Source organism: Mustela nivalis (genome assembly GCF_964662115.1).
Source record: "Mustela nivalis genome assembly, chromosome: 13".
Taxonomy (NCBI): domain Eukaryota; kingdom Metazoa; phylum Chordata; class Mammalia; order Carnivora; family Mustelidae; genus Mustela; species Mustela nivalis.
Genome location: NC_139032.1, coordinates 15,433,023 through 15,446,823, shown reverse-complemented (window position 1 = coordinate 15,446,823; position 13,801 = coordinate 15,433,023). Strand labels below are relative to the sequence as shown.

General features: G+C 43.9%; 1 protein-coding gene and 1 long non-coding RNA gene across 4 annotated transcripts in view; one reads left to right on the top strand and one right to left on the bottom strand.

The window, feature by feature from the left end:
• Window positions 1–13,801, bottom strand: part of RORB (RAR related orphan receptor B) — a 245,839-nt gene that overhangs the window by 10,654 nt on the left and 221,384 nt on the right. For both annotated transcript variants that reach the window (XM_082696606.1, XM_082696605.1), the window contains 4 exons: window positions 12,451–12,583; window positions 8,883–8,990; window positions 7,271–7,381; window positions 3,716–3,828 (listed from right to left, as the gene is read on the bottom strand). In XM_082696606.1, coding sequence (XP_082552732.1) covers window positions 3,716–3,828; window positions 7,271–7,381; window positions 8,883–8,990; window positions 12,451–12,583 — 465 coding nt within the window. The remainder of the gene's footprint in view (window positions 1–3,715; window positions 3,829–7,270; window positions 7,382–8,882; window positions 8,991–12,450; window positions 12,584–13,801) is intronic.
• LOC309846949 lies at window positions 451–13,591 on the top strand. 2 transcript variants are annotated; one of them, XR_014302214.1, is made up of 3 exons: window positions 451–631; window positions 4,625–4,773; window positions 13,326–13,591. It is a non-coding gene; the product is annotated as an uncharacterized lncRNA (long non-coding RNA). The 2 variants fall into 2 exon arrangements; XR_014302215.1 differs by lacking the exon at window positions 451–631 and adding an exon at window positions 4,375–4,522.

Genomic DNA, 13,801 nt, shown 5'->3' with positions numbered 1-13,801 from the left:
CAAGTAATAACCCTCTGGCCATCCAGGAATAGGAGGAAAGAGAAGCGTGAGAGAGATTCTGAGCTGCGGCATAATCCCTAGACTCCTCCATATTTAGAAGAATTTGAATTTCCACTAGCACAGAACTGTGTGCTCACAAATATCCGGAAGGGTGGTGTGGCCCATCTGTAGTGCACGGCCAGGCACAAGCAATTGAACAGTTTGGAGAAATGGATTAAAGGCACGGTAACTCCCTGAAGTGTGGTGGTTGTAGTAAAATAAGTACCAGCACTCGCTCTAGTCTCTGCGTATGGCAGAGCGAGCGGCTGGTGGCCCGACTCCCACCACAAGTCCTCCAGGCCTTCCTGTCGGGTATGGGTCAGTACGGAGTTTGCTACTTTTAAACTTCTCAGTAAAGATTTGGGCAAGAACTCAGGAGGGTCGCAGGTATGTGCAGGAGGGCTAGGAACAAATAAATAGACTAGCTACTAAGATTTCATGACTCTGATTATCCCGGAGCTGCGACAAGAGGGGACAGGCTGGAGAAGACTTTATCAGACAGGCCTCCAGCCATGGCCCTGGCTCAGAGCTCGCACTGAAGGAAGGCCTGGGATATGAGCAAGATGTCTAGATCCAAGCTTTGCCCTCAGTCGTGAGTACGCTGCCCCTCCCCGGCCCGAGCTAGACTGACTCCTTTTTCTCCTTTGCCCTCTGTCCTCTGGCCAGAGCAACAGGAAGGACAGATTCTTGGGACTGGTGATAAACGAAGTCCATACTCCAGAGAACCAGACTGTCACCAGTCGTGGCGGTTCAAATATACACCCACCCTGTTATTCGTAGCTCAAATATACCTTATACTTCCTTACCTCTTAACATTTCCTCCATCACTTGCAAGGCCACACTCCATCTCCTGAGCCCTCCAACTTCCTTTTTTTGAAATAGTTCTCATCCATTAGTGATTGACTCAAATTTACCACCTTTGGATCAAAATTACCCTGCCGAAATGCACTTCTGTCCACAAGAGCAGCACTCACATACTAGATCCCTTACAGAGTGTGCTGCTTGCTGATACCGAATACCATTTCATCCTCAAAATAATCACAGAACCTGGACATTGTCTTCAGTCACACTTTACAAATGAGGAAACCTAAGCACAGAGAGGGTAAGTCACTTTTCCACAGTCACTCAGCTAGGAAGTGGTTCTGATGATTATTACAAATATGCTACGTGTTATCACGATGCTATAAGGAAAGGAAACCAGAATCTTTAATAAGGCTTTAAAAAATAAATGGGTTCATATATTGGGTTTGAAATCTTCTAGTTAACGGATACAGAATTCCTAATCTTCACACCTTCTGCACATCCAAATTTGGTTAAAAGTACAAGGTTTGGACTTCAATTTTAGGAAGTGGGCATAACGGAAGTGTGTTGGAGCCTGTTCTTTCGGGATCAAGTCCTGTGACTATGTCTAAGCCCCAACCCTCTCACCTGATGTCCGTTCCACTTGTTCAGGGTCAAATTGGTCGCACTATGAATAGTCCCTGCGCGTTACCCAGAAGGCAGATCCGACCCCCTGACTGCGGATTTACCTGCGCCCCTGGACTTGAATGCCACAGTCGGGTGTGTGCCCATTCTTCTAGAGGGAGGTTTCAGGATGTCTGCCAGATTCCCCGAGGGGTCTATAAATTACAAGTATTAAGAATGGCTGCCACTGTTTGAGAGGCATCCTAAAGGCAGACGAGCTCCGTGACGATGGGGGCAGGAGGAGCATTTCTGAAAAGATGAGAATCTGGTGGGACAGAGGAGTGTTTGCTGGATACAAATGAAATGATTCCTTTCCGGGGGGAAGGGCTTCGTGAGAGAGAGTGCCTGTATGTCCTTCTGTGTTCAAGTGGTCGGGAACTCAAGATACTTGCCCATTCCCACCCCCCCCATCTCCAGCACTTGACAGTTTAGGAATCTAAGATAAATAGAGTGACTCATCGAAGGCCACGCAGCTCAGGGCTGGGATCGAAGAGTCCAGAGCTCATTCTCTTTCATGGTCCCTCCCCTTTACTTCACAGAGCATCCTAGGCAATGCTGGCTTACAAGCAGGGGTCCACACAAGAAACCTACAGCCACCTGCAACCCATGGTAGCAGTGCTCATCATCTGGTTCCAGGGAGTTCTATACAAGAAACAATCCTCTTTTAACACTTTCTCTTGCTTCCTTTCTACCCCAAATACTTCTGATGACCACCCTCAGGACACCAGGAGGTAGAAAATGATGTAAGCAGAATTTTTGTACCGTGGATCTCATTTGATCCTCCAAACAACCATACAGATGCCAAAAAAAAGATAATCCTCATTATCCTCATATCAGGACCTCAATTTCAGGATGGCATATATGGGGACAAGGTCTTTGGGAGATCCAAAATGCAGGAAACATTCCCCCTCCATTAACTGACCAGAAGTATTTATCGTATATTCTGCAGAGCAATTATAGAGACAGGTGCATGTTTCCAAAACCATCTCTTCTGCCCAGTGCATCTGGAAGCATGCAGAAGTTTTGTCTTGACTGGGAGAAAACCAAGGTACAGAGAGCAAGGGGTTTTCCTGGGCCATACCAAAAGTACCTATTTCTACTAGACAACTATCCCTCTATAGTGTAAAAATGTCCCTCCTAGTGAGGCCTTCATCCTAACAAAATGTTACCATCATGAAACAGCACATGTAATTCATAGATTTTTATAGATAGGAGTTTCTGTATTTGCAAAGTAGTATGTGGTAATACCTCTGACAGAATTTTCCCCTTTTAAAAAAATAAGGAACTTTGAAAGCAGTGGGAAGGTTTTGATGATTATAAACATAGACTAGGATTCCTCTTGTCTTCAACTGAGAATATGCTTCATTTGCCCGTTGCTTGCCCTCTAAAAAATTCCAGTTCTTAAGAAATCCAAGATACTTTAAGATCCTAAATAATGCTTAGTTTCAATCATTAGGAAATTACTTCTTCCCCTTATGAGCATTTTACTCTGGTAAACATCTCTTCTTAGAACTCTTCTTAAAGATCACAATTCTTAAGTAAGCTGAACAGAGACACTGATGGCAGGTTGCACACATTATGACCTAGGGATACCTCACTATTTTGAAGGAACCCCTGGATAAATCGTGTATGAAAAGATTAGAATTGAAGGAAAATTTACTGGTAATCAGTCTAATCTTCTACTCTGGGAAGGACTCTGATTTACAACACATCTGACAAAAAAATCAAGCAGTGTCCTCTAGAATATGACCAATGCCGGGGAGCTCACTATCTCACAATGGTTTACGCCTTTGTTCAGCCATTCTTATTTTATGGTTCTTTCTGATTTTAAATAAAAATCTCCCTACTCTTAAGAGGGCCTTAAGGTTGGCCCACATCTGACTTCTGAAGAGCCACAAATTCTCTTCGTTCATCACCTGTCAATTCTGAAGACTTGATTCCTTGCTTTAAGCTTTTGTTCTTCGTATAAAACACCCTTCGTTTCTTTCCCTGGTCTTTTTGTGCCTGAGGTTGAGATCCGACAATATCCTCTTGCACAAAGTCATTCTTCTCTCAATCTGTTATAACTTACTGATCTCCTTTTTAAAGCAGCACCTCAACTTTTATACATCTTTAGTAAATTCCAAAAACTGATACTGCTGAGCAATGCCCTTGTTTCTAACTAGCCACTGTGTTTTCCCAGGGACAGTAGGTTTGTTCTCCTAGGACATACCTTTGCCAAAGTCTCATCATCCAGGTGATTCTTCTGAATCACGTGCTGAAGTGCAAAATAAATTTTTTCCTGAAGCTTCTGGACCTTCCTTGGTTCTATCAGCCAGGCTCGGTCTGACAAAGGAAAAGAATTAGGTTAGCGTGGGTGGGGGGGAATGTTAGCTTTCACCGCATTTACAGGTGCTGAGTTTCAGACCCATTTCATTGCTTTCGAAGACATATAGTTATTTATATAAAACACAGATATTTTACAAGAAATACCCTGATGACAGCAATGCCAGATACACTGACCCAGGAAAGGCGGATGGAGGGAAGAACCCAATGGTTCCAGTAAACACCAGCATGTTTCGTATTATCTGTGACAACTTACATCTCTCTCTCTCTCTCTTCTGTTTTTGGACATTAACTTCTACTTTGAAAGAATCTAAGTTTATGACTTGTGAAGAAAATGAATTCTAGAAGAAAATCTATTACACAGGAATATTTTTGGTATTCAGGATCCCCCTTCCCTATTATAAGCTAAGCTATAATGCAAAGCATAAACATGAATCAATTCCAAAAATTTAATCCTGTGTGCTCTTTTTCTACATGGAATTTTTTTTTAAAGATTTTTATTTATTTATTTGACAGAGAGAGATCACAAGCAGGCAGAGAGGCAGGCAGAGAGGAAGGGAAGCAGGCTCCCTGCCTAGCAGAGAACCTGAGGTGGGGCTCGATCCCAGGACCCTAAGATCATGACCTGAGCTGAAGGCAGAGGCTTTAACCCACTGAGCCACGCAGGCGCCCCTCTACATGGGATTTTTAAGTGGTGGGTAGGACAATCCCTCCTTTCCTTTCTCCTATCCTACATTTTCTTTTTTTCCTTCCTATATCTCTCTCTTCACCACCCACTTCCTTCCTTTCTTCCTAGAAGCTTTATGGCTGGTAACAAAAATGCAGCCCAGCATCCATGCCTCAGGTGGGAGCTTCCATGAAGAGACATCTAGAGTCTCCAAATGCTGAACAAATACTCATAGAAAAGAACTTGGAAATGGTCCATTTGAACTCGGTTCAGGTCAGGTGAGAAACTCAATTCTGTAATTCTAGACAGGGCAAGGACAAGTCTAGCCACCGGTTAAGCAAAACCCTTACGTAAGTGAGCACAAAAGCCTGCAGTGACAATTGTCAATCCGAATAAATTAGGTTTCTCTCCCTCTCCCTTCTCTAAACTATCCGGAGCTGAAGAGACCGTGGCTTTTGTGACAAGATCTGGCGGTTCAAGGGTGGGGTCCGGTATGAACAGAGCCTGCAGAGGCTGGACATCAGTCTTTCCTCTTTTCTGAATATGGCACTATGCCAGGATGGCAAACAGGTATCTGGAGCTGCAGAAGCCCCTGAGTTGGCCTGGAAGATTCTTTGCTAGGAAGACAAAGCCAAACGTCATGCTTCCAAACTCTGCAGAACTTGATGGCTATAGGCTCACAGTTCAGCTGATTTCTGATCCATAAACAACAGGCTTACCTTAGGTCTGGGCAGTTATCTTCATAGATAGTTTAGGTGAGTTATGCCACGTCTTACGTATTCGCTCCTAGGAATGTACTCACTTACCACAGACATCCCTAATAAACACAGTGTATTTTGCAAAACTTCCTTTGAGCAAGTGGGAAGCAGAGTGCAATCTCCTCCCTCATCCTAGACCCACAGGCTTAGAACGAGTCTTCTATTTAACTGTATTCCAAGAAAACTGTCAAATGCGATGAGAAAATGGTAGGAGGAAAGTTATCTGGCATGTGGTTGCTATCAGAAATAACTAGTTCTTGTCACTTCTCCCATTTATCTTTGTGCTTCCAGGCCTGAGAAACTTTGGAGGGTTTAAAACAAAACAAAAAACAAAACAAAAAAAGGCCTAAAGGAAAAACTTGATTGTAGACAGAGCCACAGAAGAAACTGTTAGTAATAACATGCCAAGTGATAATTTCTATTTTTGATAGCATGGTTAAATAAAAAAGAGAGGCAAATTGAAAAGTCTTCATAAAATTTAACGATAAATAGATAAAGCCTCACTGATTAAAAAAACGTAGAGGCTAAGAGGCACCTGGATGGCTCAGTTGGTTAAGTGTAGGACTCTTGATTTCAGCTCAGGTCATGATCTCAGAGTCTTGAGATCAAGTCCCACTCCAGGCTCAGTGCCCAGCATGGAGCCTGCTTAGGATTCTCTCTCTCCCTCTGCTCACTCTCTCTCCCTGATAAGATCAGATAAAAAGTGTAGAGACTGCTGTTATTGGTAATACAGCTGGAATGACATGTCAGTATGTGCAGTCATGGGTAAGATTAATTTCTTCCAGTCCCACTGAAAACTATGTAAGGGATAAAAAGAGCTCTAGTCCCTAGGATGAATTTTACAGAAAGAATGAGTCTTGTGGCCATGAAAATTATTAGCAGAGAACTGTAAATGACACTGGTATCCTTTAACCCAAAATCTAACTGAGCAGACAGCTGAGTGACTCTGAGTTCATTCTGGTTGAAGAAGGAGCCATGTACTTACTAGGATTCTAGACATTCTCAAGCTGCCATATATTTACAGCATTTCAATTGCTAGAGTTCTACTGGAGCTATAAACATTACACCTTATCTTCTTTGAAAATTTTGGTATGTTATTGCATTTTAGAGCTAGACATGATCTTCATTTTTTTTTCCTAAGATTTATTTATTTATTTAAGAGAGACAGAGCATGCTGGGTAGGGAAGGGGCAGCGGGAGAGGGAGAGAATCACAAGCAGAGTCTGAGCAAGTGGAGTGTGAGCCTGACACGGGGCTCGATCTCATGACCCTGACATCATGACCTGAACTGAAATCAAGAGTCAGACACGTAACTGACTGAACCACCCAGGCGCCCCATCATCTTAGTATAATGAAGTCCACACTTATTACTTTATAGATGAGGAGACTAAAGCTCGGAGGGGGGGGGGGGGTTCAGGTATTTAAGGTCACAGAGAGAAGTGATGACACATCCCTCTACGGGAATGTCCGCGTCCACATCGGAGATTCCCCCTTTCCCGGTCTTTAGTGGGAATCATTTTTCCCCTGCTGTCCTCATATTGGGGCTTTTCAAAGCCCCTCATATTGGCCATCTTGGTGGAAGAGCCAACAAAGGAGGTGTTTAAAGAGAAGGTTGTACATTTTATTTCCTTTTGTCCTCATGCTGGATCTTTCATTTAAATATATTTCTACTAAGTATCACCTTGATGGACATTTGTTTTTAACCTCCTTTATTCTTACAATCGAAATAGAACTTAGCTGTAACTCAGGCCACCATCCGCCCTCATTAATCTGTTAAGGAATGCTTTCGCTTATCTAAATCTGGAGTGAGCCTTACCACACACCCTTCTCTTGCTTGTGGGGTAAAATGGCTCATTTTAATTAATTTAGGGCTACTTTCTTTTGAAGTGTCCAAAAATATCACAAGCTTGCTTAAGGAAATTTAAATTTCTCCTGAGTACATAGGCTTGGGTAGATATAATTCATGTTAAAGACAGAATTTTTTTTTTTTTTTAAGACAAGACCTCAGACCTCCTTACCTGGAGATATCAGAACAGCAGATGAGAACAAAGCAATCTCCTCCTCAGTCAGCTGCAAGGAACACAAATTCTTTGCAAAGTCAAATGCTTCATTCACTAGGTCATCGGAACCTATAAAAGAAGGCCAGTTAAATGAGAATAATTGAATGGAATGGGGCAATAGTAAGGAAAGCCCCATAATCCAGACGGTATTCAGGGATTTGCACACTCGGCAAAAATTTTTCCAAGTTCCTAGTAATTACAGAATGAGGAAATTGGGCAGCATCTCAATCAAGCACTGAAAATTAATGTTACACCCATGAGGGGCTGATGGGATGTATGTGCCCACTGTAATATTCAACTGGGACTATAGAAGCTAAAAATAATCTTGGAAGTCTGAAATTAGTTCCATCTAAAAATATTTAAATAAGTGATTTTGGGGATCCTTCAGTAGAGAGAGAACATACACAGAAAACCAAAAACATTACTCATAAGGCATAAGGCTATCGGTCTTAGTGGCCCCGGAACCTGGCAGCATAGAATGCTCAGAGACCTCAAACTGAGATGTTCTAGACTTCTTATAGAACGAAGAGGAGGTAGCTTTCAAGTGGGTAACTTCCCTGAAAATCTTACTGAGGGGCAGGCATTCATTTATTTTTACCTTCTCACGGATCCCTTGTAGGTCAGTTGCTTAGCAATGGTGAATTTTGGCAAAAGAATGCTTCGTCCCTACACTGATCCTTGGTAAATGTTTATTTTATGAGGCTGGAAATATACCCAAGTTGCCTGCCAAGGCTTTTCCTCCTTTCTTGAAAATCTAGCCTTGTAGAGGACAGGGATGTGTATCAGCGGCAGAAGGCCAACAATGCCAGCCAGACGGACTTGCTGTTCGCCGCCCTATCAACTGACAGCACAGAAGGTGAAAGGGCACTGGCCTCTGTGATGTCCAGGGGCCACGTATGGAACAAATGGCACTGCCAATCGTTAAAACCTTTCCTGGCATCGGCCCATCTTCGCTAGCGTTCTTATCTGCTCTGTGACCGATGCCGATGTGAATGATACCCAGCACTTTCAAAGACTGCCTGTGTGTGTGCCCCCCCCACAGGAAAGGTCTGGGGATCATGGGAAAGCAGGGTGGCACCCACTCTTCCTGTGCTCCCACCAGAACATCATGGATTAACAGGGAGAAAGTCAGTGCTATGGGAAAGAAGCAAGTGAAGGAGCTCTTTTCGTTAAATATCTTAACTAACGATTATGCATTTACAGAAGACACTAAGAGATCACTCACCCATGGACCACCAGTGGTCTACCTAATGTACTTTGTGAGGCAGTAAGCTAGAAGGGAAAATAAGTTGATCTTACAAAGAATAATCTAGAATGTCTCTCAGTTCTTTCGGAACCGGTCTCCATTGATTTCTGAAGGAGGTGTGGTTGATCTCAAAGGGGGCTGTGGTTCTCTCCCACCTTTCATATTAGGATGCACAACTCTAAGATTCTGGATAACACTGGTCCAGCCCCTGTCAAGTGAGATGCTAGTTCAAATTCAAGAATCAAGGCATTTCATTTACCAACTGCTCAGTGGAGAAACTGACGGCAGCTAAGAAAATTGTGTCACCATCAAAGGTAAACTCACCTAAGGCCTTGAACATTTGCATTCCTCCATATTTTCCTTCAAACAGGACAGTGTTGTTTAATGGGTTGAAGGCACGGCACATTCTCACTAAAACCACTTCCAAGCAACCTATGAATAAAAAAATAAAGGAAATATGTGCATATGTGCAATAATAAAGAAGTTATTATTATAAAGGCCGGGGACTTCCAAAAGAATCTCGGAAACACACACACATATACACGTAGACACATAGCTGCACCCATTCAGAAATACCTCAGGATCTCTTCCCGAGTAAAACAAAACAAAACAAAATAATAGCTCTCTTCATGCTTGTGTGAGGAATTAAAATAGACCTTAAAGGAGGTTAAAATGGAAAGCAGCAACAATATGGTTTTGGGGAAGCATAATTTTTCTTTTCTTTCTTCTTTCTCCTTCCTTCCTTCTCTCTTGCCTTTTTTTTTTTTTTTTTTTACTAATATTACAGGTGGTTCCAATTCCTGGATCCACAAGGAGCTTTGCAACAGGCAAGTCCAACCTGTTCCCTTTTGCAGAAGCTCCGCAGGGGCCACATGTGCCCCCTGTCCGTGTTAGGTTTCAGCACAGGACGACTTTACATAGGGGCCCCTTCAGGGTGTTTCTGGAGGGCACCACGGACGTCTGATGTCTTTGAAAGGAGGTTTTCTTGGTCAAATGAGTTTTGGCAAAATGCTGAATATGATCTCCCTTCCGAGTTACAATCAGCATTCACAGGTCAAAGGCTGGGGAAGCCTCAACATGAAGGAACTTGTTCAGCCGTGATACTTTGACTTCACGGTTGGCCCAGAGAGGGCAGGACCTGTGTCTGCAGACATGACGGGGTTGTGGTTACTTTATTCACTATTACATCTCCAGGACCTAAAAAAGTTCCTGGCACCTAGTAGGGGCTTACTAACTACTTGTTTTTATTATTTCTGTAAAGTTTTCTTTATTTGAGAGAGGTAGAGCGTATGCGGGTTGGGGGAGGGGCAGAGGGAGAGAAACTTCAGGCAGACTCGCTCAATGCGGAGCCCTGCACGCAACTCCATCCCATGACCCATGAGATCGTGACCTGAGCGGAAACCAGGAGTCAGACACTTAACTGACTGAGCCCCCCAGGCACCTCTAAATATTTGTTGAATGAACTAGTTTGCTGCCTCTAACATTTATGGACATTCTGAGGAACCACCGTACAGGTGAATCGGCTAAGCCCCTGGTTTCCCCAGGGTATCTGTGGTGCCTTTCTTACTTGCCACTGAATATTTATGTCTGTGTCTTACTTTCTTTGGTCTGCTGCTTTCTCCCTTATATGTCACCCAGCATAGGGGCTTACACATAGAAGGGGATTTGTAAATCTTAAAACAGTGTTTTTTCTGGGGTGCCTGGGGTACCAGTCGTTAAGCGGCAGCCTTTGGGGCAGGTCGTGGTCCCTGGGGCCCAGGATCGAGCCCGCATCCGGCTCCCTGCTCAGCGGGGTCTGCTTCTCCCTCTGCCTCTGCCTGCCAACCCCCTGCTTGTGATCCCTCTCTCTGCTGTCACTGGCCCAGATAGACCTTAAAGGAGGCTAAAATGTCACTGTCAAATAACAACTTTAAAAACAAAACAACCCCCCCCCAAACAGTGGTTTTTCTGACAAAACACAATAGGTACCATTTATTGAGTGTCTATAAGGGGGAAGGCACGTTCCTTGGCCCCTGACATTTGTTATTTTATTTGATCCTTACAATACCATTTCAGGTGAGCTTTTTTAGTCCCCCCCTCCTTTTTTAGGGGTGAGTTACGAGAGACTTAAGGAGGTTAAGTTCTCTGTCTGCCCTTTATACTAGAGTCAACGTTTTTACAGCAGGCAGAGATGTTAGAAGGTCACATGGTAGAGTGGTTCTCCAGGATCAGTCTATGGGCTCGTTATACCTGAGACTTAGAAATGCAGTAACCTGGGTTCCCTTCTCAAAGACTTCAGATGACGCCCACGACTCAGAACAGGCAGCGAGCTCCTCAATGCTGCCAGTGCAACTGGAAGTTTGGAATTCATTATTTCTACTCCATCTCTTTATTTTGCAAATGAGGAAACTGCCATCTCAAGAGGCTAGCTCAAGGTCACATATCAAATGTGGCAGATTTTTTTTTTTTCAAAGAGAGTCACAAAACTACTTTCCGTCCCACGTGCTTCTCAAGGGCCTCACCACTCCGCCATCAAGGAGGATTCAGGTCTCCTACCCTTGAGTCCAGGTGCACGGTCATGGCTGCCCTGACTAACAGGGTGAGGTGGAAATAACCCAGCTAAGCCAGAAAAATGTTATGCACTTTGGCCTTGGGCGTTCGGAGTGCCAGCCTCTGAAACTAGCGAGCCTGTCGCGAGAAAGTCCAGGCGCGCTGTGGAGAGGCTGACGTGCGTGCATAGGAACTGGGGACTGCAGGCCAGAACCTTGGCCGAACTCTGCACTCAACCAGCCCACATTGGCAGCCAAGTGAGGGGATCCTCCTGTCCTCAGTCAAGTCGCTTGCCTCAGTGAACCCCACATGGAGTAAGAAACAAGCTGTCCCTAGCTAGCTGAGACCCACTCACATGGTAGCTTTGGGAGCAAAATCAGTGATGACGGTCAAATGACCTATAGGTTTCAGGGTCATTTGTACCCAGCAATAGATTACTGATCAATCAAGCTCATGTTCGAGACAAGGTTTGTACCATCTTCAATCATGTGGTAAAGCAGTGGCAGCAACTTATAACTACTCTATCTGGTCAGCTTGGCCATACACTGGCTTTGTGACATTGAACGCAGCCCTTCATTTCTCTGAATCTTCCCCTCCTCCTCTAAGAGGGAATTAATACCAATGTCCCCAGACTAAGTGAGATGTCGTGAGTAAACATGAACATACGTAAAGTATGTTATGACACACACACACGTATATAATCATTACCACGGCCCAGGTCCAGGAAGGTTAACAAACACCATGATGGTTCCTATTTTCTATTTTGAAAGGGGGGGTGGGGGTTAAGAAGGCAAATTTGTTTCCTGTTTGGGTAACAGCATCTGGGAAGTCTGTCGCACGCAGACGTTCCTAGGTGACTGTGCGAGTCAGAGAGCAGGTATGAGAGCAGGGGACGGGAGATTAGAGCTCAGGGGGTTTCTCTGGGTGTAGACTGGCTGCAGGCTATCCTCATTAAAATGACGAGGAGTGACCACAGAGGCAACGCATTGCTAGCCTGGATGTCTCTTCCCACCCCGACAGAAGGCAAGTGGCGCGTCTGAGAGCCAGCTCAGCAGTTCAGCCGCCTTGACACGCTCATGACTTGCTTGGCCTGTCAGGCTGGGGAATCTCAACCTCCGCAATTAATAGCTCCACTTTCAATAAGCAAAATTGTATCTGACTTCAAAGGGGAACGGAACGAGTATCAGGGCATTTTCATTACCGGGAGTCTCCTCTGGGAGTTGGCCGACTGTGTGGGTGGTAAATATGAACTACACCCTGGAAGGAAGGTTTTCCAGAACCAACACTGAGCCAAGTTGGCCAAGGTGACCGCGTCCTGGTCGCCAACAGGGCCCCCCCCCCCATGCTTCTCTTCCCGGCCTACCTGACTTGAGAAGTAGAATCTGATCGTTCTGACAGAGCTCCATGAAGCCCGTGATCCGCTTCGCGAACTCCACCACGTACTGGATGGCGTGAGTGATCTGGATGGCGCACTGCTGCCACAGCGCTTCCCTGGACTTCAAGAGAGAATCACGGAATGAACGTGGGGCCCAGAGCAACGTGGAGAGTCAGTGGCATAGTCAGGGTTTCCCTCCTGGTGCTCCCCTCTCACGGGAGGGCCCAAGGCCAGGATGTACCCAATTCCTTTGAAAGAGGTAGAAACTGACAATATTTTCTGATATATTGTTCTGATCTGTTCAAACCTTGATACACGATTAATGTACTGAGACGAAAATAATGGAAGCATTGCACTCAGGTGTAAAGATCGATGTTTAGTTTCTTTGCTCTTTTCCCCTCCTCTTCCCCTAAACAAACTTGGGCTCTTAGTCCGTTCTGGGAGAAAAAAGACTCTCACACTGAGGAGCAGTGATTTCGTTCCCAGGCTTCTATCTGGTCATGTTCGTGGGCACCTAAGGAACACTGAACACTGAACTTGTAAGATTTTTACATTGTGTTCTTTTTCCAGAACTTACGGAGAGTGCTGTTTGCTATAAAAAGAATTTCACAGGGAAAGACCTCAAACCATCAAATCACTCTCTTAAGTAATTTAGAATCTTTGAAATGTATTTTTTGACCCTTGCATTATCTTCCTTGGAACAGGATACATAAATCCAAGTGTGTGAATTCTGCTTTTTATTGATCATAACAATACCTATGGTTTTGTCTTATTTATATAAAAGGGATAAGATTTAATTATGCCAATGGAGAAAAATCAATGTTATAATCATGTATTTATTGACTTATACATATTTTTTTTAGATTTTAAGTCATCTCTGCACCTGCTATGGGACTTGAAGTCACAATCCTAAGATCAAGATCACGATCCTGAAATCAAGCATGCTCTACTGATTGACCAACCCAGGCGACCTTCATATGTTTAGATATAGACCCATTTATGTATTTTATTTAAAATTTCATTTACTGGTAGATCTTGTAATTGTAGATCTCCATCCCAAAGAAAAGTGATGTGACTATATAACAATAGCAAATTCCTTCTTTTAAAAACTTCTCTGGTGGATACAAAGTAATAATAATAAAAAAAATATAATTATAACATGAGGTGAGCTGTCCTTTTTTTCCTTTGGTCCTTTTTAACATGCAGGGCAAGAAAAAACATTTAGGATGCTTTATGACATATCTTTGTAGTGTAAATTTGCAACTATTACTACTGCTACAATTTCTTAATTGTTTCTCTTCCTTGCCTGGCCCCGGGAAGCCACCATGAGAGGTCTTAA